General features: G+C 51.4%; 2 protein-coding genes across 2 annotated transcripts in view; one reads left to right on the plus strand and one right to left on the minus strand.

The window, feature by feature from the left end:
* The window catches only part of PRPF6 (pre-mRNA processing factor 6), a 30,078-nt gene extending 27,425 nt beyond the window's left edge, over nt 1-2,653 (minus strand). The window contains exons 1-2 of the mRNA XM_019548280.1: nt 2,506-2,653; nt 1,223-1,391 (exon numbers count right to left, since the gene is read on the minus strand). Coding sequence (XP_019403825.1) covers nt 1,223-1,391; nt 2,506-2,576 — 240 coding nt within the window. The 5' untranslated portion in view covers nt 2,577-2,653. The remainder of the gene's footprint in view (nt 1-1,222; nt 1,392-2,505) is intronic.
* SAMD10 (sterile alpha motif domain containing 10) overlaps nt 2,587-25,826 on the plus strand; it is a 59,047-nt gene continuing 35,807 nt past the window's right edge. The window contains exon 1 of the mRNA XM_019548100.1: nt 2,587-2,757. Within this exon, the coding sequence (XP_019403645.1) occupies nt 2,587-2,757 (171 nt within the window). The remainder of the gene's footprint in view (nt 2,758-25,826) is intronic.

Raw genomic sequence — 25,826 nt, forward strand, 5'->3', positions numbered from 1 at the left:
GCTGGTAAAGTGAGCAAAACTCTGGCTTGCATCCATAGATGCTTCTCAAACAAATCCCAGGATGTCACCCTCCTGCTGTACTCGGCCTTGGTGAGGCCGCAGCTGGAATACTGCATCCAATTCCAGGCTCCACAATTTAAAAAGGATGTGGACAAGCTTAAGAGAGTCCAGAGGAGAGCCACACACATGATCAGAGGGCAGGAGAACAGGCCTTATGATGAGAGGCTGAGAGCCATGGGACGCTTCAGCCTGGAAAAGAGCAGGCTCAGGGGGGACCTGGTGGCTGCCTATAAGTTTATAAGGGGTGTACATCAGGATCTGGGGGAACATCTGTTCACCAGAGAGCCCCAAGGGACGACAAGATCAAATGGTCACAAACTCCTCCAAGACCATTTCAGGCTAAACACAAGGAAAAACTTCTTTACCTTCCAAGCCCCCCCAAGGCCTGGAACAGACTTCCACCAGAGCTGGTGCAAGCACCTACTCTGGACTCGTTTAAGAGACATGTAGATGTTTATCGTGCTGGGATCCTTTGACCCCAGCTGACTTCCTGCCCCTAGGGCGGGGGGGGGCTGGACTTGATCATCTTCCGAGGTCCCTTCCAGCCCTAATGTCTATGAAATGCAACTAAAATAGCCCTAAAGCAACCTATCACAGTAGTGAATTTCATCAGCAAAAACCTTCTGGTAAGTGATAATTGCATAAATGTTTCATTAGCAGGAATGTTTAACTATTGAAAACAAATGTAAAACAAACGATGCATCTCAGTATGAATCAATTTTGCTGCGTTAAATGCAAGTTTTTATTGGGACAGGATAATCTCAATGATGGGGTAAAAAGCAAGGGTTTAGACTTCACTTCTGGAGAAGAATAAGAGGAACGGTCCACAAAGTACTCATCTTGATGTTCTATTTATACATCCCTCCCAAAATACCCAGGGTTCAGTACAAACAGCCTGATCACAATGTGCAAATATCACCACAGAAAAATAAACCCATGAACACTGTGGCATCACACATGCACAAAACTCACAGCAAAGGGTGCTGCTAACTGACTCTACAAAGAACTCTGCCATTGTACTCTCACATAGAGACTTGTCACAGTACAGGACTTCAGGATGATTTTAAGTAGTGTTTCTGGGATGGGGGGACAGGGTGGGGGAAGAGAGGTAGCGATAGATTTCCCCCCCTCAGACAGGAGGAAAATGCCCATGGAGCATCACCTCATCATAATTGGTGTCGTTCAGATCTTCGTCATCATCATCTGCCGTCTGGTTTTTCTTCATCTGGTCCCCAACAGTTCTCTTCCCTGGCGGAGCATGACGATCATCCACTGGGTCATTGGCATCACGTGCAGGGCCAATATCAGAACGGGTGGTAAAGCCCGTAGCACTAAATTGAGAGACATGAGGCTATGATTTAGTCTGCAGCAATAATACTAGACGCTCTGAAGGCGAGGAACAAAAAATCCAGCCATTCACAAGTATAGTAGTACCTAGCCCCACCACCTCGCTACTGAAATAGATATTGTGCAGGAACAGCTTCCCCCTTAAAGGGACACCATGATGGGGCAAGGAAGCCAAACTTCTACTGTCCAGTTTCCCTCCCAAGGTTCAGTGCCTCTAAACACATTGAATCAGGAGGCCTGGAGGAAAAGAAAATCTTCCTCCTATTCATGAGAAGAGAAACCAGGCTGCAGGAAAACCCTTTTTGCCACAGTCCCAAGGTACTTTGATCACCTTGAGCTTCCAACACCTCATCCACAATGAAGCACCAAAGTGCACCTGATCACTTCCAGGTTTGAATGCAAACTGACCTGGCTGAGCCGCAGCCTATTTCACTCTGCCTTCAAACCCACTCCCAAACCTTTTAGCCAGCGGCTCTCAACCTCGTTAGACTCCAGGCCTCACTCAGAAAATGGCAGCTTTTCAGCCCCTGCTACACATTGCATATATTAGGCAATTCGCTGGTTAATCACGCAATAAATTTAGACTGGCCGCTTGTACAAAGTAAGACCAGTCACAAAGTCACCATCACACCATTAATGGGTCAATCATACATTTAGCCCAAAGTAATTATCAGGTAATAAAACTGTCTGCTCAGCTATACAGGTAGTGCTCGGAAGTGTGTAATAACCTGATAGCTAGTTACCATCCTGCTTTAATTCAAAGGTGTAGCAGGGCCCCTAGTTTCCCCACCTACAGAGAAACAAACAGACCAAGTCTCCTGCCGCAGGGAGCTGCAAGACACCCTCGCAGATCACAACACGTCAATTCCTGCTCTAAGCCCCCAGCTCGGGGGTGCCAGACGGACAGTGCAAGGAAGCCCCAATCCTGCCCCTCCCCCTCCCCCCAGCTGCCAGCTCCACCCAGGTTCGACTCCCCACCCCATCCCCCTGCGCGGTTGTCCCCGCAGCACCAACCCCTCCAGGCCCGACGGCAGCTGAGAGGCGCCGCAGCCCGCCCCCCTCGCCCAGGCCCGGGGGGAGGGCGGGGGGAGGGCTCACCCGCGGCCCAGGCCCGGCACGTAGCCCAGCGGTGCGGGCATGCCCAGGAACGGCTTCTTTTTCTTGTTCATGGTGCCCGTGATGGCGGCGGCCAGGCCCGAGGGAGCGGCCGCACTAGAGCCGCCCGCGCCTGAGGAGGAAGAGGAAGAGGAAGCGGCCGCGGAGGCCATTTTGGGAAGCGGAGGCGGTGCTACCCAGGCAGGCACCGCGGCCGGAAGTCCCGCCCGCGGGCTTCCGGGCCGAGGGACTGAGGTGGGGGGGTGGAATGTTGGAGGGTGTGCACATGCGCGCTAGGCCCATGGCGGGGTGCCTGCTGGTGCAAGCAGGTATTCCCCGCCCCCGGCCAGCCTCCCCTGGGCACGCACTGCGTGTGACATGCACGTGCATTGCACGCCACGTGCCCCGCGTCGCAGAGGTCAGGGTCCTCAACATTGCCAACTTCCGTGATTTTCGGCGTCGTTCCTAAAGTTGCCGTAAAAGTTTATGCGTCAGGATTGGGAAAACCGCAGCTCTTTCTTTGATATAAGTATTACCAATATAAATGGACGTGAAGGAGCTACCTTGTTGCACGTTCCTGAGGCGTAAACATTTACAAGCCACGCCAAAAATCATGCTGCGTGCACGGTGTGGCTCCTGCGCTCGGTGCGTGCGGGTGCTGCCGGGGTGCTCTGCTTTGTGTCGCCTTCTGGCTCCCTTGATAGCAACCTGTGACCTCCCTCGGCCCCGTTGGTTATTTGTCCCAAGGAATCAGTTGTGGTGACCTCCCTTATTAAGACTTAAAATTTCATTGTCCTACGATTCCCTTTGGCCCATCACATAGGCCCCCAGCCTGGGTTGCACCATTCATCCCCAAGGCCTGCCATGCAGAGCGATGGAGCTGTGCTGCAGGGAAGTTCTACCTAGGACTGAGGACACTTGTATTAAACCTATAGGGAAATCCTGCCAGGCTTGTTTCAGGTCTCAGGGGTGGAAGCTGCGTTGGGAGCCCGTGCACAGACAAAGCCCAGGAGGCTTTTAGCATCGTGAGTGCTGCGGTACACAGATCTGTGCTACTTGTTGGGAGATGTGGCCTCATTTGCCGACTGGCTTTGCGGGGGTATCTCTCCTGGGGATGAAGGGCCTTGTTAACACAGAGTTTGCAAAGTCCGTGAGGACCTCATAAGAAGGGGAGCTCAGCTACACAGAGGGTTTGACCCTCCTTCAAGAAAACCCCCTTGAAACCCAACTGAGGAGTCTCACTCGATCAGAGCCCGGGAGGCAGGTTGTTCAGAGGCCGGCGGGGAAAGCTTCATCATCATCACAGGCAGACAAGGTTCTTTGAGTAGAAGTGACATTTTTTTTGTTAGGCCAACTAAATAGTTGGGGAAATAGTTCTTTGCAAGCTTTCGGGCACAACTGCCCTTCGTCCTTAGACAAACATGGCTAGAACCAACTTGTAATCACAGGGCATTTGCTTCTGCATCACGGTGCAGCAGGGTAACACCTGTGCTCACATCGCCCATGCACTTTACACGTTCAGTGCATGCCACTAAATCCACTCTGGTTTGCTTGACTCTTAGCCCAGCTTCTTTAAAAAATGATGCGTTCCTTCAGCAATCCTCGCCTGAGTGACAGCAGCAGAGCCAAGCTGGACATCAGCTCTACTGGAAATATCACTGCTGGTGGATTCCAGCTGCTGGTGGATGGGTCTCCACAAGACACCACATAGGTCTAAAGTGACCATTACCCACTAGCAGAGATTTTTAGGTACCTTCTGAGAAGCAGAGGGGCTTTCCCCCATGAAATCTGCTTGGTTCCAGTTTTGTATATACCACCAGGTGGAGTACTTACCGCATTAACTTGCCCCTTATTAAATAATCACCTCTCAGGTGCATAATTGAAGACAGGAAAAAAGAGAGACTCAAATTGGTTCTTTTTTGAATGTCCATGCGTGGAATTCAGGCCGAGTCCACCTTAATGCTTGAGAACTGATGCAGCCTCAATAGGCCTTACAACTTCTCAGAACTCATTCAAAACTCACAGGGGAAAAAATAAGTCTTCAGAACTTGAGTAAAATTTGATACGCTCCTCACTCTAGTTCTGCACGTCAAGTGCACTGCTTTCTCATCAGGCCTTTACGAGAAAATCAATTTCATATCTTAGCTCTCTGTATGAAGTTAAATTTAATCTACGTGGCTGTATTTTGCTGTATTGCTTATTTAAGGGATAATATCCATGGTGGTGGAGTATGCAAAGCAATAAGCTGAGCTTGTACTTGATTAAATGCTGAAGCGGAACGACGGCATTTAATCAACAGCAAACACCATTTATTGCAAGCATGCTTCAGTGCCATGAAAATTACTGCTATTGTACTGCCAGAGAGCAATTTTAGGAATCTATTCTTGTTTGAAGAGGGTTTGGAACTGGTGTGCTGCTATCTGTGTAGAATTTTCCGGTGATGGTTATATCTGGGGTAAGAGAAATGGGGGGAACTAAACATCACAGCTGACTTTGAGGATGCTAGAATAAGTGTGACCTGAGCTCCCCCCGTTCCAAGCAAGCCCCAAATTGTAGAACGGTCAATTTTGCATTGAGCTGTAGGGTTTGTTGTTGTCTCTGTGCATTGAATGTAAAGGAAGGGGGAGAGAAACTGGAAGGGATAAAGTGCAAAAAGAGGTGATCAGAAGGGATGGGGATAAAGGCCCTGAACCCCTACAAACAAAGGCTTGCCATGGTCCTTCCCCTCTTCCATCCCCTCCAACCCCAAAGTTGGCTCTGTTACCCCCTGATGAAAAGGACAGTGAATAATTGATGAAGGGGGTCCTTGAAAGTGAATCACTGATCAAGGGTGGAAGGGCTGTGTGGAGAAGAGACGCTGCAGGAGATGCTGCCTGAATGCCGATCGGGTTGACAGTGTCACGCCTAATGAGACAGCGCTCTCTCCTCAGGACCCCGGCAGGCTCGGTCTTCCTCGGATCCAGGCTGTAATCACTGCCATCGCTGGCACCGTTAGGAGTTAGTATTTGCACTGTGCTCAGGGCTTTGTTAACCCCTGCTGCTGTGGGGCAGCAGAGCAAAAGATACAGTCTCCTAGAAGACATCCAAAGTTGCTCTTTTGGGCAATCCAGTTGGCTATGGCCTACTATATCTTCTCTGGTGCTTGGGACTCTGCACCTAATGCCTGCTTGAATACACTGGATCTTTCCATTTCTCTGCTAAATCTAGAGCAGATGCCTGTGGGCAAAGGAAGGTGGGCTTTGATTGATTGATCTGTCCCCACTGGCAGATCAACAGTTTTCCTTCTGGCTCCAACTCATCCCCTGCTGCCTGGACTTCACATTACACAGGCCTCTTAATATGTGTCCCTCCCACCCCCAGTTATTTTGCTTTTGCAGCGTGCATATGTGATACTGGAAAACTAAATGCATGCAAGGTATCCCGCCGGACTAGCATAGCAGGACTGAATGGGGACTAGCCAGAAGGCACCTACTGACAAGGACTTCTTCAACATCAATGTACCATGGCCATGCTGAGAGCTCGGGGGCACGTGGTAATTCTGGTCACAGTGTTTCGGGAATGCCTCTAATGTCACACCCCATCAAGAATGGCCTATGGCCGACCCACATTGGTTCATGTTGCCCTGTTGGGGGTTGCTTCCCAGATGCTCCCTGATGACACAAGGCATTAAATAGAGACTGCTGCATGATCAGTCCATAGTAGAGCAAGATGCCCAGTGGAAACTGCCTCTGGACCATATAGTCCTACACAGGGGCTCAGCACATGCACTTTCACCCCCTCAGCCATCCAGCAAAGACTGTTTGGGTAGACCCTTTTCTATGCACTAACTGCACACAAGGTCGTCTGGCTCTAAACTACAGCTCTTTCCTGCCATTTCATGGCCAAGCAATTGCCTCCTTTGGCCTATCCCAAACTTTGAGCTTCTAAAGGGCTGTATCAAATGTAAAAGGGAGTGAGACCCCTGAGAAATGCATTAACGGCCTCCTACAGTGCAGCATGCTTGGCCCCCTGAGAGTAACAACCACTGAAATGAAGTACTCGGGACCAGGCCAGGGCTGGAAATGGTCCAAATCACCATAGCTCCCTGAAGAACATTCAGCCAGGCCAGTTTTCACCAGCTGAGGGCCTGGCCCATCAGTAATGGCAATTTTCCTCCTAATTTGTGTCAGGAAAATCCTGATAGATTCATGCTGTGCTGAACAAAAGGCGTGTGCATGCATGTCAATGGCTTAGATCTTTTAGCTGATTAATTACCAACTGGATTCTATTCCTTTCGCATTTGCAATTAAGAGTCGGAACAGATGGCGAAGGCTTCATTTAACGATATACGCCCCTTGCAATAATCCGAGTCTCCCTAGGCTACAGCTTCTGCCACAATGAATCAGGACCACTGGGAAAATTATCTTGGACCAGAAGGTTTCTCTGAGGCAAAGCAGGGTAGCCAGGAGGAGAGGTCATGTGCTATGGAGTCCGATGGCTCTAAGAGGCCAGATTTGGTGAATCATAGACTCATAGAAAATTAGGGTGGGAAGGGAGCTCGGGGGTCACATCTAGTCCAACCCCCTGCTCAGAGCAGGACCAGCCCTGACTATATCATCCCAGACAAGGCTTTGTCTACCTGGGGCTTAAAAACCATCAAGGATGGAGACTCTCCCACGTCTCTGGGTAACCCGTTTCAGTGCTTCACCACCCTCCTAGTGAGGGAGTTTTCCTAATATCCAACCTCCTCTTTCCTTGCTGCAGCTTGAGCCCATTGCTCCTTGTCCTGTCGTCTCCCGCCACTGAGACCAGTCCAGCTCCGTCCTCTTTGCAGCCCCCTGCAGAGAGGTGAAGGCTGCTATTCAATCCACCCTTGGTCTTCTCTTCTGCAGACTCAATCAGCCCAGTTCCTTCGGCTTCTCCTCACAAGTCACATGCCCCAGTCCCCAAACCACTTTAACCACTCCTGCCTTGTAACACCACATGGCAAAAATCCCTGTTGCAGTTTCCACCCTTGTAAGCCAAGCATGGCAGCGACCCCTTAGACCTAAGCATATACGCTACTGACTGTTCAGACTTTAGGACCTGTCCAGATAACAGAAGGAGCCTCCACTTTGAGAACAGCAAGATCCAGAGTTTAAACCAATATGGGGTGTGCAAAATGTGTGTGCAACTGTATGTCTGATAACATAGGCAAGTGCACAAGGAAGGGAGCTGCCCACATACACAACAACCCTAATTTCTGCTTCGTGTCCTCTTACCCTACTTCCACCAGGAATTGTAATAATTAGGAAGGCAGTTGTCTGAGCCTTGGCACTCCAGTGCTGTCATAAATCTGTCTCTTTGAGCACTTTAATGTTTAAATGGACATAGCTAGCCCGTTAATGACCAAAGAGCTGAAGCTTGGGAAGTGGCGGAAAAAAGCCCACACACTATCTTTATCAGGCTGCTTTCATTTAAAAGAAGCCAGCCACTGAAAAGAAGTTATAGGGCATGGTTTTTGCAGAACAAAAGGCTTCATGCAGAGTAAACTATTGGGATATGTTACAGTCCATCCAAGTGGGAAATTGAAGGGAGACCGTGGAGATGTGAGATAGAATATGCTCTCTCTGTTGGAGAGCTTGCTTAAACTACTGCAGGCACAGTAGTCAGAGATGAGTTATTAAACCAACAAGTAAATAGATGAATGTGAAGCCTGCCTCAGCTTTTATTATACTTCCATTTCCCCCACGTTTTAAATGATGCGTTTGAACAAGGTCTCTCAAAAAGGATCGTTTCTTGCCGCACGTGACCAAAATCTTCCCGCTCCCTCCTGACTGCTGTATTTTCCCATTATCGTCCAAAGCACATTAGATATGTGGGTATAGCCATTTCCTTGAAGCACTGTTGCAGCCGCAGTCACGCCACACTTGCTGAGTCTGCGTGTGGGCAAGCATGTTTATGTTTAGGAGGTATTTAAAAGGTTTCAAAAACGATGTCCTCTTGGGAGCCATATTCATCTCAGTCGACCCCATGGGCTTAATTTTTTTCCTTAACCATGAACTTTAGTACAGACCCATTTCCTAGCACACAGCACTTTCTGAACAGTGAGACTAATTAAGCCCCAAAGCAATTTTCTTTCCAGCAGTAGAAGCAGCAGCAGGTTGTTGTCAGGTGGAAGTGGCTTTAATTTTCGGTTTTGTCGTCCTGGAGGTGCCAAGATGCCTGTAGGATGGATGGCACGTTGAATGTGAGCAGATATGGAGCATCTTCCATCAAGAATAGACACAGTTCGGTCATGCTACTGTCAGCCAGTGAGAAAAAACAGCTATCCGAATGTATTCCGTAGAAGAGAAGTTTCAGGATTGTTTTGGCAGGGGCAAGATTTTGCTCGGATCTGCTGTGTCTCTGCAAAACACTGCATTCATTATCTCTTTCCATTGATTGAAAATGCCCTTGGTTCAGGGTGAAAGTCGCATGAAACTCCACTCAGTGAAGAGTGATTTTCCTTTTCCCAGTTTGCAAAGCTGCCAGGAAGGCCAAACTAACCATGTTTAGTGGTGCAAAAGTTTTGCTGCTCATGTGGACCCGGTGACCTGGGAGCACCCTTGCAGCCCCCTGTTTCTAGGAAAATAGAGATCATTCCTCATCCTGCTGGAGAAAGAAGGTTGTGCTGTCCCCTGGTCCTTTTATATATTGCCTTCCTCTCTCAGACCCAAAAGGATTTTGTGCCCACATATCCAGTGGGGCAGTGGAAAAGGAAACCAGCAGCTATGCTGCTTGGATGGGAGTAGGAAATGGTCTAATCGTTTCCATCCTGGCGTTGGATGAAGCTTTGGGCCCCACTTTGAACAAGTGGATGGCCTGATACAGCAGTCAGCAATATTTTGCTGGCATGCTTAGTGAATTTAAGGAGACAAGCAATCCTCTTCCAATCTGCAGCCTTGAGATTTGCCCAGCTGGACCCCCTGCCTCTAGGATAAGCTGTTAAACCTGTTGATCAAGGGCTGAAAATAGAGGAGGGGTTCACTGCACCAAAGGACGATGCTTAATTTTGCGCATTTGAACTGGGAACAGGACACAGAGACAGGAGCCATTTGCAGGAACTAGCAGCAAGTGCCTCCCAGATATATTAGTACCCAGCCTCTTGCTGCAGTGGTGATTGCTGTGTCACAACCTCTGGAAGGATTGCTTTGCCTTTGCATCACAAATGGAGGAGGAGAAAAGCTGCAGTGGGGGAAAGGGGTCTTATATACATGCCAAGTGCTGAGAGAGCAAAAGCACCATGTCCCTGGGCTAAATGCAGGGAGCTCAGTGATCTCACTCTGGTCCCCAGCAAATGAATAGTCATGTCACAAAATGTAGCCAGCACAGATGTCACAATTGCAGCAGAGTTGATGGATGGGCATAAAGACAGAGTTAGTGTCTTGCTTCAAGATGGAGGCATGAAGGGAAGTTCACTGCTGCACCCGGTTCACCCTTTTTCTGAGTAGGAGCCATCCGTTGCCAGATCTGTCAGGCCAGCCAGCTTCACCGGTACAGAATTCACACCAAGCACATTTGTCTTGAACACCCGGGTGTAAAAACAAGGAGAGCTGCAGGCAGGGAAGCGGTTGCCCAGGCCATCCATCCGTGTCAAACCTCCTCAGTGCCAGCACCCCCTGTTCCCACCACACACAGTTTACACCCCCTTAGGGCCAAACCTGCCTTCCTCTCTCATGTCATCAGGGCAGCAGGATTCATTGCAGTTACACATGCAGCTAAAAGGAGAAGGATTTGGACTCAGGCTTTCAGAGTTTATACTGAAACATTTATTGGAGATAAATACATGGAGAGCTGGCAGCAGCCGGTCGATTTGAGTAGTTCTGTCCTGGTTTGTATCGTCTCTATAAGCCCAGTGAATCCCAAACCAAGAAGAAATCTTCATGATCTAGACACGGCGGGACTGTGACTCAGTGGTCAGGGAGCAGAGATACAGAACCTCTGCCACTGGGCTGCTGTGTGACCTTGGTCGGGTCACTTAACTGCTTCGTGCTGCTCTTTCCCCAGCGGTAAAAAGAGGACAGTGCTGCAAGGCAGCCTCCTGGAAGGTTTGGGGCCTTCCTTCTCTAAGGAGCTTCGAAATCTTTTGCTGGACCCTGAGCACACATGAGAGCAGCTGAGCTTTGCAAAAAAAAAAGGACCAGGGATTTTGGTGCCAAACCGGAGGGCCCCGATTCCCCACCTTTTGAAAAAGCAGGTCTCTTTCCAGTGTCTCAGGTTGTTCCCTCCAAAAATAAAGGAGCCTGACTCACTAATAACTTCTCCAATTCTTGATAGAAGAATATTATGGATTATTAGATCAGAGCTTGCTCCAGCCTCAGGCTGTCTGCACGCTGGCTGGTACCACTGCGGCCTGTGCCATGTCCTCTCTTCATGGTAAATGAAACCAAGAGGTTCTCAGAGTGCACACCAGGAAAATGATGGAAAATCCACCTCGTCTACAAACCTTCGATCCAGATGGGTTAGGCTGGCACTAGGTTCCTCCTGCAGGGATAGAGGGAGATCATTCGCACAGTCCAGTTTTGACCCAGGGTTTTGAGCGCCCTCGTTCACCGCACGGGTGCTGAGATCCAGGGTTTGCATCTGGGTGAGATCTAGGAAGATATGCAGTAGTAGGAAATGCCTGTCTCTCTTCCCAGCCTTTCGGGAGCCCTCCTTTATCTTTGGGGGTGACGGTAAAGACGGCCCAGGCCCCAAGGTGAGAATTTATTGCCGCATCCGGCCATTCATTTCACTTTGCATCTGTGAAGCCAGCTGTGCCATCAAAAGCTTACAGGGGAAGCGGGAACAGACCAAGCAGAGAGGAAAAAAAGAGCCAGCCCAACCCTTTTATCTCTTTCATGAGAGATTTACCTCCACCTGTCTCAGCTGCTCACCTACTGCAGGCTTCCCCTCCCACCCCTCATCCTCCTGGTCCTCTAATTACAGATTTCATGGTTTAATGAGTTAACCGGTAGGCCTCTGAGGAGGCTGCCACAGGAGCAGGACTATTGTTGGTTTAATCCCTTACAGGCAATGCCTCAGCAAAATGCTTGATGGGGAGGCAGTGGTGCAGACCTGAAAGCAAGGAGGGCGATGTGACCGTGGGCTGCACCTTTACTGCTGCACCCTTCTGGAAATGCCATAGAGATGCCAAAGCAGGGCATGGAGGGTGTCGTGCCCATTTCCTCCTTGAAGGCGCTGAGATAACCGGAGAGACACCACGTGACAGTCTCATGAAGGTCCCGTGAGGATGCACAGGCACCCAGCCCCTCCTGCAAGCCAGTTGGGAAGGCGGGCCAGAGCCTTAGAGGATCATAGAAATGATGGCATTAGAGACAGAGCCTGCCCGTCTCTTGGGGGTCCCACGTGCTGTCTGGCATGTCCTGGGAGGGCTCAGGATTGCTGCAGTGCTTGCTCCACAGATAGCAGAACAACAGCTCTTGGCAAGCCCAGCACAGTATGAGGCACTGTCCTTCTCCAGTCCTTCAGCAGATGCAAGTAGGGATGCAGTTGCCTCCGGGGCCCCTCGTGGAAGCGGAGCTGCATCTACCAGGCAGCAGAGGGGAGCACGGATGCAGCGAACCCCAGTCTGCCCCGGTCCGTGTCTGGAGAAGGGCTAGAACCGGAGAGCCCCGAACTAGCCTCGCAGTCCAGCCCCACTAGACCACGCTCCCACCTCACGGTATCATTTCGGCTCCCCTGTCCCCTCCCCCGTTATCCACTGTGTCCTCCTCAGGTGCTGCGAAGAGTGCATATTTGCAATCCCCTGCCAGTGTGTTCTCCATTATTCACCACGCCCGGGTTTCTCCCCTTCCACCGCCCGTTGGTCCTAATGATCCTTGAAATGAACCTGCTTTCTGTTAGCTCTCTGTTGTCTGAGCACGGGGCCATCCCCGATGTCATTAGCACACTCAGAGTGGACACAGGGCCCAGATCCTGGCAGTGGCACAACACAGCACAGCATGGCCTGGCCTCTTGGTGGGGAGAGGAGGTGTTTTCCATCCACGACTCCATGCATTCTCCCAGTGCCGGGTACATGGCTGCGTGCGGGAGTGTGAAATGCAGCCAGCGTTTGTCCTTCATTGCTGAGGGGCTGCCGAATGCCTTCGTCCGGTGCTCTCCCCCCAAAAGCAGGAGGCGAAGGAGGCCCCCCTCCTGCTGTCGCACCCCTGCGGACAGGCAGGAGGTTACAGGGAGTCTGCTCTAGCAGCACTTAGTCGCGTGGCATTTGCAAGGTGAGGCTCCTAAAGGGCCCTCCTGAAATCCTGGGGCAGGAGCTGCAAGTGGAGCTGGTCTAGTAGAGTCACCTTAGCACAGAGGTGGTCTCAGGTGCAGCCGGTGACAGTCCCTGGGGAACTGGAAGGGGGTTGAGGTGGAGGTGAGGGGGTGTCTGAACAGCAGGACAGGAAGCTTTGTGATAATGTTGTGACTGCTCCCGTGATTTCAGATCCCTTCTCCGATGTGAGGAGACTTCGGCGACTGGATAGTAGCCTTGCTGGGACCGGGATGTGCTTCTCTTCACCCAAAAAGGGCAGCCAAGAGCTGGTGCTTCTACCTTGGGGCAAGACTGGCCCATCTTCCCCTCCACTCTTGCAGCTGGAGCTTGCTGGGAGACGAGCCACTTGGTGGTTTTCTTCCCATCACTGAGATCATCTCTTCTCTCCTGAAAGCTGAGGCAGCTACGGAGGGGCCTCGTACAGCCTGGGGGTGCTTACACCATGGTGCTGAGCTGGGCGCTGTGTCCCTGTTCTGCACTGGGACAGAACCTGCACCATAGGGTCCTTGGCCCGAATCTAAATAGTTAACAGCTCAAGTCCATTTCCCAGGCGTGGCTTTCCCAGGCAGTCACAAAGGCTGGTGTCAGGCCCCACAAATGATGTAACTTAACAAAAATGGGGTCAATCGGGTTGTTGGGTTTTTTAATTCCTTTTATTTATTTCTTTTTTTGCATATTTAAAGGTCAGATCTTTGAGCTTTTGGCCACAACCAGTTAGGGGCTGGATCCTGCTGCAACCATGAGAACTAACAATGCTGGATACCCACAACTGTGTTTTACACAATGACACGTGCTGATTGGTTTGACTGGTTTGATTTTAATGCATTCTGGTAGCAATTCAGCAGCAAAGCTCTGAGTACCTACATGACACTCATGGGGCAGTAGTGGCAGTGTGGTACAGTGGGGAGAGCACTCCAGGGCTCAGGAGACTTGGATTTAATCCCACCCTGGCTTATGTAAATGCCTCCATAACAAGCCCATTGCTTGACCCGAGAAGAGGCATTTCACCTTTCTTTCCATCGGTTTTCCTCTCTGTAAAATGGAGCTAATGATATTCTTTTCGATCCACTCCTGCAAGGGACCAGATAAGAGCTGGGTGGTAGTAGGGTACCTCGGACTACCAGCTTTTAAAGCCCTGGCTGGGGTGATGTAGTTGGGGCTGGTCTTGCTTTGAGCAGAGGGTTGGACTAGAGGTGACCTCCCGAGGTCCCTTTCACCCTCATTTACTATGATCTATGATTCCAGTAGTAGTAGTAATAATAATGATAATGAAGAATTAAACAGCCTTTGCAGCATTGCAGTCAATTCCCACAGGAGCCCAGCCAGCCAGCCAGCTCCCCATTCATCATCTAAGCAGTACAGCCTCAGCCTTCTCCAGGGACCCTCTCAACCTGTCGTCTTTTGCAATGTCCCTAACCTAAAGCAGTTTCAGACCGAGTCCAGATAGAGTTTGCCAAGTCCAGACTGAGCAGTGAGCTCACATGCCCTGCGCCTTGTCCCTTCTCTTCAATAGCAAAAATTAGCGGGAGCGTGTATGAGAAGAGCGACTAACATTTAGTGGGCATTTTGCACGAGGGAATACCTGACTAGCATGTGATTTCCCCCAAATAGCCATATAGTGAGGAGAAGTGCAATTGCACAAGTGTTTTGTCAACAGCCCCAGGTCTCTAGTAGATGAAAAGGCTGCTCCGTAGGCTCCAGAAACACACGTGGCTCCATCCAGACCCCTGGGATGCATGGAGACGACAGTACGATGAGCCCCCTTCTCCTCTGGCATGTAGCTGGGCAGGATGCTGTGATCGTGCGCTGGAATACCCAATGGATTCAATCTCCCTTAGCGTAACACATACTAATGATTTCAAAGGCAAATTATCCCTCCGAATGTGAGCAGGTTTTCACACTGATTTGTACTGGATAATTTCATTAGCCCACCATGTCAGCTGCCCTTGGCGTTGCCAGATCTCGTTAGCGTCAACTGCCTTGACGAGACAAAGTGTAGTGGCTTCGGGACTGTAGATACCTTACATGCCTGGGCCATATGCACTCCCCCATCAGCTCCACACATGGCTGGTGGGGGGGTATCCAAAATCCCAAAGTTTGAAGGGTCTAGTTCAGCCAAATAAAGGGTTAAAATGAGATCTTTCAAAGGCTCAGACTGTCAAATGTTCAGGGCAAAGCTTGTAATCACTAGCTTCTCGCCCCACTTCAGGCAGGAGATGAATCCACATCCTTCGTCTTAATCCCCCAGCCGGAGCCTGCCTCTTCCTCTGCAGACAGGAATGCAGCCCGCAACCGGAGTCAGGGTGGGAGAGCTTGGCCCTAACCAAGTGCCCATCAGCAGGCACCCATCACTTACCCCAAACAACCAAATGCCCCACTTTGCACCCCTGCCACGCTCCTCACGTGTCCCCAGTCCCCAGCCTGACCCACAAAATTGTGTCCCCACCAGAAACTCAGCTGGAGACCCTTTATGAGCTGTAGCGGATAAAGAGATTGCAAGCAAGAGGGTCTCTAAATCATCCAAAGGAGGCAACAGTCCATGGTATTGCCTTCTGGTGCAGGGGGTTTGCCCTCTCTCTGCGACCTTGCCTGCACTGTTGACTTGCCCGGTGTCACATCGTGTAGACAGGCTCTATTGGGCCCCAAACGGCATCTGTAAACAGCAGCTTTAGCTGCCAGTGCTAGCAGTTTGCACAAATGGCTGAAACAAGGGGAAATCATCAGCTGAGACAAGTTCAGCATCTCTCTCTCTCTCTCTCTCTCTGTTTGGCGGAAAAAAAAGCAAATTTCCAGGCCTTGCAAAAACGATTCACTCGGCGCAGCCCGCAGAATCAATATGTCGATGGAGTGATATACAAGTTACACCTAGATAAAAGGAGAGAAGGAGCAGATCAAAGACAATTTATCTTCCTGCTTGCTGGTGATGGCAGTGCTACCGAGGAGGCCTGGGCTTGGGAGACTGGGGGCAGGGAAGGGAAACGGAGCCCAGGATTTCCCAGGGTCAACTGCTCCACTTCCATCACGGTGAGCAAAGCAGCTTGGCCCCTCATGGTCTGTCGTGTTTGAGGGTATAGACAGAGGCTTTTCAGAGGGGCAGATGCTTCTTGCTTTTCAATGAATGCTCAGGCCGGGAAGCCTCCCCACTCGCGGGCACCATCTGTACACGCATCGCATGCATGCTTCTAGGCAGGAGACAGACGGGGCGGCGATCTGCTCGCGGCTTAGACAGAAGAGCCGGGAGACGCGTCTAATTCTGTCCCTGACCCCAGTTCCCTCTGCGGTCCTGTGCAAGTCACCTCACCTCCCTGCCTCAGTTTCCCCAGCCATGAGCACATGGCTACGGCGATCTCGCCCCTCCATGCAGGTGGTGTCAGGATTAATGAGCTCCTGCTTGCCAAATGCTTGGAGCGAGGCAGAGGTTAAGCAGTATTAATATCTGCACAGAGGTTCAAGGCGCCTGTGGGTTTGAGCAGCCGGCTCAGAGCACCCGGCGCTCAGCTGCCGTCTGCAGCGCAGGAGGAAAGGTTAGGGCATCGTCTGGGGCTGCGCGAGCCGGTGGGATTCGAGCCTGGCATCTGCTTGCAGGGCAATGTCGGGAGGAGCCCAGGCAGCTTTATCTCAGCTGGAGAAATAGGGAGAGAATGAAACGAGGAGCGAGAGAAAAAGCCCAGGGAGCTCTTTTATTTTATTTTATTTATTTTTGTCTGCAGGCAGGAGAGCCCGGCAGTCGGTATTGATTCCCAGCTCAGCATCTGTCTGGCGAGTGCGTGCCTGGCCGAGCCCAGCAAGGGCTGGCTCGCTGATAGCATTCAGCGTCGTCAAGCCTCATGCAGCGAGCTCAGGGAAAAAAGAGGGAGGACGAAGAGACTCACGGCTCCGTAGGGCCAGGAGAGTAAACCCACCCTGCCCAGCAAGAGACTTTCCCTGGGTCTTAGGTCTCACTGTGCCCCAGAGCTGGTAGAAGTCCTAGCAGCACTGTTTCCCCAGGGACCCACTGGGACACCCCGAGTGTGCAAGCCAGCCTGGAAAGGGGACCCTGGCAGCTTGCAGAAGACATAGCAGTGTCTAGCACCCACCTCATGCCCTGCGCAGGCTGGTGGCATAAGGGAGGGTCCTGCCTCTGCGCTGGAGCAATGGGCACGAATGCACTCAGGGCTTCACCAGCATCTGAGCTATAGCATCGACCGGGCCTGGCTGCCCATATCCAGCTTCCCCACATCACGAGGATTTGCTGTCTCCTGTGAAGCCCCGGCCAGGCTTCAGAACTCGGAGCGTTTCAACATAAAGCAGCCGCGGCGAAGACAGCTTAATTGCAAGCGCTAATTGCAACACCTGGTCGGTTGTGTCGGCTGGGTTCTGATTTAGTTATGAAATAATTCACAATAGCGGTGGCAGAGAAAGGAAGCATTTGTGCCTGGTGCGGAGGCGCCGGCTCCTGGCAAAGCTGCTGGGTCTTAGGCCCAGCTATTTAAAGGTATCAAAGCACCCTATTCTTTTTGGCAATCTGTCCCCTACAACCGTGGGGTGGCTTCGAGCTCCGGTTAGACGAGTCCACACAGGAGAAGGGGGCACGGGCATATGGAGAGAGGCAGGGAGGAAAGACAGAGAGCAATGGAGGGCAACAAATGAAGGCAAGAGCAGGAAGGTACAAGTGGGGAAACTGAGGAAAGGAGGCAGACCAGGGAGAGTGCAGAGAATAAGGGGGGAGCAGAGAGGGAAGAGACCGCTCCTCCGTGCACGAGAGATTTGAATCCCGAGCAGCTGGGTACCACCGTGGCACCCAGTCCAGGAGCATCCCCAAACCAAGTTGTGCAGGTGCCAGGCCAGGAGAGGCCTGGAAAGAGCGAGCCGAGCCTCATGGCCAGCTGTGAATGTCAAAGAGGAGGAAGAGGGGCTGGGGAAGATGGCTGGACGGAGGGACGGGAGGACATCCTGCCACCACGCCCTTGCAGAGAGAGTCCGGAGGGAGTCTGTTTTCCCAGGCAGCCTGCGTGGGTGAAGGTAGATACTGGCAGGGGACAGGGACTTCATAAAGCACATCAAACAGGGAGTCATTAGCAGATCCCTTGGCAGACAGCAGACAGGTGCGGGCTGCGATTGAAACGGCAAAGGTGACCGTTCCTGGTGCCGGGCAGGCTGCGCCAGCTGGAGGCAAATTGAATCAGCCCGAGGAAGAGGTGCTGCTGCTCCGGCGTCTGGGCTGGAATCCTAATTGCCTCGTTAGATGCCGCCGATGCAATGATTTTGCCCAGCCTGGTTCAGGAGGCAACGTGCTGCCTGCCGGGTGCAGCGGGGAAGATGAGAAGATGGATCGGTTGCTCCACATCAACGTTGCTGGGAGCAGCAAGCGACCCGCAAGTCCTTCCTCCCGATGAGTCCCTGTCAAGGTATCTTTCGGTGGCGCACCTGGGTGGGGACCAGGTGGCCGAGATGCAGCACCTTCTGCTTTGCCAGAGGGAGAGACGTCGCTCTGAGGAGATGCTGCTATTCAAAAGCCAGAGGCTCATTTCTGAGCGAGGTGGAATCAGCCCAGCCTCCCCGCTGCACCCCAGATAGTTCAAGGGGGTTGTTTCCACCTGTTGTGGCCGATAGCGTGGTTTAAAAGAGCTTCCAAAGACCCAGCCCCTAAGGAGCTTCTTGCTTCCCTCCACTCATTTCCAGAAAATAGTCTAAATCAGGAAAAAATCTCCATCCTGAGCTGCAGCAGACACACGCAGGAGCTTTCTTGGCATCCAAAGCAAGCAAGGCAGAGGGCATTTTTATTTACTGGGTTGCTTTTTCATCCTGGAACAAGAGCTGCAGGGTGTCGTTATATAGATGCACCCCCTGCACCTTGCGGAGGAGACAAATAGCAGACTGCAGGGCAGGGTGTCCAGGATGAAAATAAACTTCCTGAAGCTGAACGATGCAGCTCTACATCCCCGCAGCAGACCCTGGATGGCAAGATAAACCGGGAGAACAGAGCTTGAGACAGGAACAAAAATGCAGCCTGATAGAAGTATGGAGTTGTAAAACATTGAGGAACCCACTATAAAGGGCAGTTAAAGGACCCTTGGCCTCCTTTCCCAGCTCCAGGCCTCAACCCATCCAATGTCAACTTTCCTGGAGGTCTGCCTTTGTCCAGCTGATTGCCTCCTAAACCTGGGGACAGTTGTACCATCCTGAGGTTTCTCCTGTATTTCCCAGTTCTGTGCTGGGCCAGAAGATGCGAGTGACATCGGGGGGAGGCTGCCTTGGTTGGGGCGGGATGAGGAAGGAGCTAAAAATCTCACAAGCAGCACCACCATCGCTTGACTTCCAGTCCAAAGCCGCACGCCCAAACAGCAGTGCTCACAGATTAGTTTCTTATCGATGGGCGCTTGCACGCGTTATGCGTTGTTTAGAGATGCATCATGAAACGGTGCCAAAAATTGCCATTTCACTAGGTTGGTTGCATCTGAAAATACACGTTGAGGTCTTCTTATTTGGGTAGATTTTGATTTATCATGGTAAATTAGACCACCTCCGACAGGTTTTATTTGTAGCGTGGCCAACTGTTCGCTGTTAAGACCCAGACTCAAGCAAGGGGCTGCACTGGAGCTCCCATCCCCTGCACGCTGGCTTCTTCTGCAGCCTCGGCACCCTGATATCATCGTGGCAGCCTCAGCAAATCAAGCAGAGCCTCTCAGGAAAATTTAGAAGGTGAGATCCTGGCTCTATTCGGGGGGTGGGACTGATATTGGGGCTGTCCTGCAAGCTGTTTGCAACAGGTACCAGCAGCATATGCAAAGGCTTAGCCAAGGCTTCCTGTGGGACGGCGTAGTCCCACCCTGCCTGGCACTGACTGCAGTGCGCACAGGACGTCTGTCTTTCCGAGGAACAGGCTGCGCAAGAGGAGCCACGTCTGGGGCTGCCACCTGCTAAAATAGGTGCACGTGTGAATACGACTATTGTCACATGCATAGGCAAACATCCAGCTTGGGTGCGTGCCTGCAGAGAGGGAGGATGTGGTTGCTACCATGCATTTATATAGCCACAAGTGCCTTTTTGCTCCAACATCTGTCACACCTTGTCTCACAATGTGGTTTTCACCCTAGGGGGGAAAGCACGGGGGTCAAGTGCCCCGAGGCCCAGATACAGCACCACAGCTTATAGTGAAGTTACAGCCCTTCCTACCTGCAGCGAGCTGCACTCCTGATGTAGCTGCCAGCCTGCTAGAGGCGGCGGCAGCAGCATTTCTCATGCACCAAAATCCCAGGTGGGCAGCAGCTCCTGAGACTGTTGCAAAAGGAGGGCTCCTTCCATAAATCCAGCCCCTTGTAAGAAGATAAAACTATGTCACATGGTGTTCAACACTCAAACCCATCTCCCCAGGGGCACAGTGAATAATTGATCCTCTGTTTATCCAGCACAAGCTGCGGGCATTTCTCAGGCTGGGTGTTTCTGAAAACAAAGTGAAAGCAGCTGGGTAGAAAGAGTCAGGATGAAGGTGCTAGGGGAGAGCTACAGGAGGATGAGAAGTGAAGCTAAAAATGATTATGAGGGGAAACGTATTGCCCCTAGCACCATAGGTACACCCTGCCCTGCACGCACCAGCCCATGCTGTCATTAGGGGTAATTTATAAATCCGTTGTAGATGGGTTTGAATCGCATGTGCATCTGGATGAAAGATTTATTGTGCCCGACTGCGTGTGCAAGAAAGACGGGGAGGCCTGACACCAGCCGGCTTTCGAGTACCAGTTTGGAGCTGAAATTCATGTTTATCATCGTTGTTTATGATGGTGGTTACGTGCCGACAGCAACGCGACAGACCGAGACAGACGGTGTGTGCCGGGGTTGGATCCTGCTCTCTAAAGATCGGAGGCCAGATCCTCAGCCTGAGGCTCTTGGTTGACTCACAGGCAGTCAGGATCTGGTTTCCTGACCCGGGGCTTTTGCCCTCTTCTTCCTCACCGCGGGGCTTGTGGGGCATGATGGCGACGGAGAGGAGATTTCTGCCATGATTTCTGCTCATCCCTGCTGGGGCTGGACTGGAACCTGGGAGTGCACGTGGGCTTGGACCCCCACCCTGCCACTGCCTTGTTGTGTCCTTGACGCAGTCATTTAACCTCTTCCCGTAACATTTTACAGGACTGTGGGGAGGCTTTGTTTGTACTTTGGGCCCTTTGGGGGTGAAAATGCCATTAAAATCACTACAGTCCCCAACAAGAAATGCCTCCCCTACTGCAAAAGAAGCTAAGCATCATATGAGCCATGGAAAGTCGCCTTCTCTTTTCCGCTGAGAAGTTCCCTTCTATCTCAGCGGCCAGCAGCTCCTGTTGGGTGGTTCAGCTAAGGTCTCCAGTGCTCCCAAGTCAGCACCTTTTCCTGGCAGCAAGCTCAGGATTTCCCACCAAATCACTATATTTATACTTCCCCCAAGGTTTGCTTCTGAACTCCCCTGCTTCTCTCTGCCAGAGGCTTTTACACTATAGTAGTGAAGCTGAGCTCCTTGTTGTGGTGTTTGAGCATCTTTGTAGCAGTCTCAGCATCACACGGACACTCGTGCCTTGAGTGGTCCAGACAGACAGACATCGGGGCCACAGGGAGACAGAGAGAGTCTCCCAACTCCAGAAAGGTATTAAAGACGCTCCCATGATCCAGAAACGCCTCAGCCTTGCCTGCTTTGAACACGCAGAGCCATTCAAATGCAATTGTACGATGCCCACAAAAAAAAAAATTGCTACTTCTGGAGCCGCATTTCTGAGCCCTGCGTATGATCTCCCTGGAGGAAATTTTCGTGGGTGAGTTGCAAAATCCCTGAAGAATGGAGAAAACAACATCCCCCTCCCTGCAGGAGCACCATCACTGCAGAGATGGCTTTGGATTAGGCTTTTCCATGAACAAGGAAGGTCTTTCTCTGCAGTTGAGGAGCTGCTTGTCCAGCCCTCGTCTGCTTTGTTAATAAAAGCAAGTGTCCAGAGGGCAGTGCTGCTTAGACATGAAATTCAGTCACTGGAAACACTGAGGAGTGAAAAATCATTGGTTGCAGTGAAGAGTCTGAGGCCAAGCTAATTGGGTGTGAAATAAAACCCCGCGTTTGGGCACACACGCATGCATGCACACGTACCCATGTACGCCAACACAGGCGTGTGCACACATGCACGTGGCACCAGCAAGTCAAGTTGCCACCCGGTGCCAGCGGGCAGACAGGGTCGGCTGGCCACTGCCGGTGTCCCAAGGGGTCCGCCTTGTTTGGATATCTTTCCTGCTCCAGGAGACGGCCAATTCCAGGCGTCTGCTGGGCCCAGGTCTGGGGGCTGATGGCACACTGGAGCCCCTGCTCTCCGGGGGCGGCTCATACCGCTGCAGGCAACAGCCAGCCGAGCTGCAGCCCTTCAGCCGCGGGGCCCGGGCGTCAGATGATGAAGTCACTTCCATCGCCCCCGTGGTCACACAAATGCCCCCTGTGTGTCTCCGGAGAATGAAATACCACTGGGCAGAGCTGGCATCTTTGCCCACAGAGCACGGGGCATGGGGTCATCCTCCTCTCCAGGACAACGGGAAAACAAGGCCAGGAAGCCGGGGCGGGCTTCCCAGAGATGCATTCATCTGGCCTCTGCAGGGAGCCGGGGGTCGATGGGCTGCGCCACCACTTGCCCGTACAATGCGGGGTCTGTTGAGGGCTGCGATCTTTTTTTCGGTGCTACAAACCCGCCAGCGTCACGGGCTCGGTGGCGGGGCAGCCTGCCTGGCGAGCACCTCGCTGTCTCCGGGGAGATGGCCAGCCAAGACCCCTTCCCTGTGACAGCCCGCCTGTCCCCCCAGAAGGCTGCAGCCCTCGTGTTGCACGTGACATTGCTTTTGTTCCGACTGAAAGGCCTGGCAGGGTGGTAGCCAGGCTCGGGGCCCCTCGGCCCCTCCCTCCTGGCTTAATGCTGATCATTTAAAATCCGCCTGGTACTTTATATTACAGATATCGGCCCGGACTCCACGTAGGTAATGTAGCATGTAATGCAAGGGGAATGGGGAATGCCGGATTCTCTCTCTTACCCCAGAGGGTGGGTTGCAGGGCAGTTACTTTAGCTCCTTTTAGGTAAAAACCCAATTGTCCAGGAACCTAGGTCCTGAGGACCAGATCCTGCTGCCCTTACTCTCTGCCTTCCGAGAGGTGGTGAGCATGTGCAACTTCTATCGACATCCTTGGGTGTTTAGGCTGAGCAAGGGCAGCAAGATTTGGACCTTGATGTTAGCAAGCGAAAGCCCACACAGCTACCAGGGGCTGCAGCCCAGGTCACGGCACAAATCCTGGTGATTTCGTGCATGAATTAGGCGTGTCGTTATATGGCTGAAGGTTTAAAGCCTGGACCAAAATCTCTCTCTCTTTTCCCCTTTCCTTTGTGTGTGCATGTACATGCTTGTGCACATGCACACACACACCCTGCTGACTTGTGCATCACTTGCAGAGTGGCAGGCAGCTTCTCAGGCAGCTTCTCAACAGCATGAGGTGAGAGTGCAGCTGCTGAGGCATGAATTTATCGCAAGGTGTCTCATCACATAAATTGGGAAGTCAACCCCTGAGCCTGGGATATGATACAGGGCAGGATGCAGTCAGCAAATCTGAGCAAATTTGCACCTGCAGGTTGCAAGTAACTGGTTTAGCTTAGGTGTTGCTGCGTATAAAGCCTCTCGGTGCTGATCAGATGTGAAGGCGAGAGAAAAGGCTATAAAAAGGCCTTGTTTTCAATCTTGTGTCTGCCTGATCAGCTCCTAAATTAACACTTTTGGAGACTATTCTCACTTGATTATCACTCAGCCCCACTAAATCCTCTGAAGACAGGATGTCCTACTTAGTGAAATCAACTCTGCATTAGGTAAATACACTTCCTGAAATATTAATTAGTCGCATGTAGCAATTCTGGAGGGGGGCCTCGGGATAGAAGGATTGTGTCTGCTTGCTTCCGCAGTCAAGACCTGGCAGCTGGAGACAATGGGGCCGGCTTTCCAAAGGCAGCGAGGCCCCCAATGCCCATTATATGGCAATGAAAGAGAGGCACCTTGGAAAATCTCCCTGCATTCGCTTGGCTTCTGGAGACAATTCGCAGAGCCTGCTTCTAAACCTGCTTCAAAGCAGAGTTTGCACCCTCCAAAATCATCAAGACTGAAGTCACGTCAGCTGATAGCTTGGTTAGACTAATCCCCCTGTTAGGGAAAGCTCAGAGAAGGCGAAAGGGCATTAGTTTCCTGCCAGGAGCCTGTTAATGATAATGCCGCTATGACTTAACAGGGCTGTAACACCTTTTATCCAGGGATTTCAAAGGACTTCATGGATACAGGTTGTAGCTGTATTGGTCTACAGGCAAAGGGAATCAGAACTCATGGCAGTGGTGATATCTTTGATTAAGCCACCTAGATATTTGACAAAAGATTTCTTTATTTGCAAGCTTCTGGGCACACTTCCTCACACATAGGAAAGTGCAAAGATTGTAACATTTCTCCTAGGTGGAAATGAAAATTCATATTTTGCAGGACAGCTGAAAGTGTTGTAAGACCTCCTGGTTGGAATAGTTCATTGTGTGCAACTTAGGCTCAGACAAAAGTTAAAACAGTCTATTTACTTCCACGTGGTCTGGTGTCAAGCAGGATGTTGAATTGTGTTTCCTTTTGGTTATGCTGTTCCATATTTCACAGGAGGACAGTGTGACGGATGCTCGTCTCCTGGGCAGGAATTCCTCTTGGGCTTCATGAACATTTCTTAGACTCAGCCAGTGACTTGGGCCCCAAGCCACTACCCTCCAAGGAGCCCGATATGCCCGAAGGGCCAAGCACGGACCCAGAGAGAGACGCTTTAGCTGTCTGAATTGCCTGCTCAGCCTTGTGAAATGTGTGGCTCACCCTGCCCACCTTCTCAGAGCTGCTCTAGCAATGGAGAAACTGAGGCAATGACTTCCCCAAGGTCACAGAGAGTTGGCGAGAGGGCTGAGCACAGGATCCAGGCATCCTGGGTTGCAGGTATGTGCTCGTTGTAAGCACGGGACAGCTCTGCTCTCTATGGAAGTGGACCACTTTTACCTAATGAACACCAGGTAACCCATGAGCTGCTTAAGATGGGCACAGGGCTCTCCCAGGCACTACAATGACACAGATGATAATGAATAACCAAGCCAGAAGTGGCAATGCATATATCCCTGTGGCCTGCATAGGAGGACAGTACCAATCGCCAGACTGATTCTTAGCATGCCCTTTATCCAGGCTATCAGGTCCTCACTTCCACTGGCTCGGATTTGTCCCATCCTGGTTTCAAATAAGATCATTTGCTGCATGCATCAGACAACAGAACACAGTGCCAAGTTGCCTCTCCCCCTATGATACCATCTTTAATTTAATGATCACATGCTCATTTTTCTGCTACAAGATCCCTGCCTCGTTCAGTGCACAGAATAGATGAACCGAATGAAAAAAATAGCAAGCAATATGTAATTAAGCATCAAAATGCATATGCATCAGGGGGTTGAATTAAGAATGGGTGAGCGCCTGGCTTTGCAGCTTAACCATGTTCTTCTCGTGCCGTTCTTTATGTGCAAATATAGATACAGAAAGCTAGAAGGGGTAGGCTGAAGTTTAGCAGTTACCGGTATGTAGCCCCCAGTGATCAGATCACGTCGCACCGTGCAGTTACAATCAGAGCACCGCCAATCCAGCTGAGCTACGCTGCACCTTATAATCAAGCAATGTAAATAATAAATCAAATGCCATTAAGGACTTTCAGCAAGCATTCAAATCACAAGATTGACTAGAAGCAAGAACATCAGGCTATAAATACACCCATGATCATTAAAGTCCTGCTGGGTGACAGCTGGAGACATGGACACCCTTCTCAGGTAACAGCGCGAGTTTTGCCCATGCCGAGTAGTAACTGAAGAGGTCTTCTGGGGTCCTGACACGACAACTATCCTTTCCAGCATCAGGCACACCATCTGGCCTGGCCAGTAGCCTTGTCCAGGTCTTCCATGGTGCATGGATGCTGGCAGACTGACAGCTGGGCAGTGGTCTGTATTTCACTGAAGTCGTGTTCCTCCGGGTTATTTGAGGACCCCCCAACTTCTGT

This window comes from Crocodylus porosus, unplaced genomic scaffold (genome assembly GCF_001723895.1).
Source record: "Crocodylus porosus isolate Cpor-Errol unplaced genomic scaffold, CroPor_comp1, whole genome shotgun sequence".
NCBI classification, from domain to species: domain Eukaryota; kingdom Metazoa; phylum Chordata; order Crocodylia; family Crocodylidae; genus Crocodylus; species Crocodylus porosus.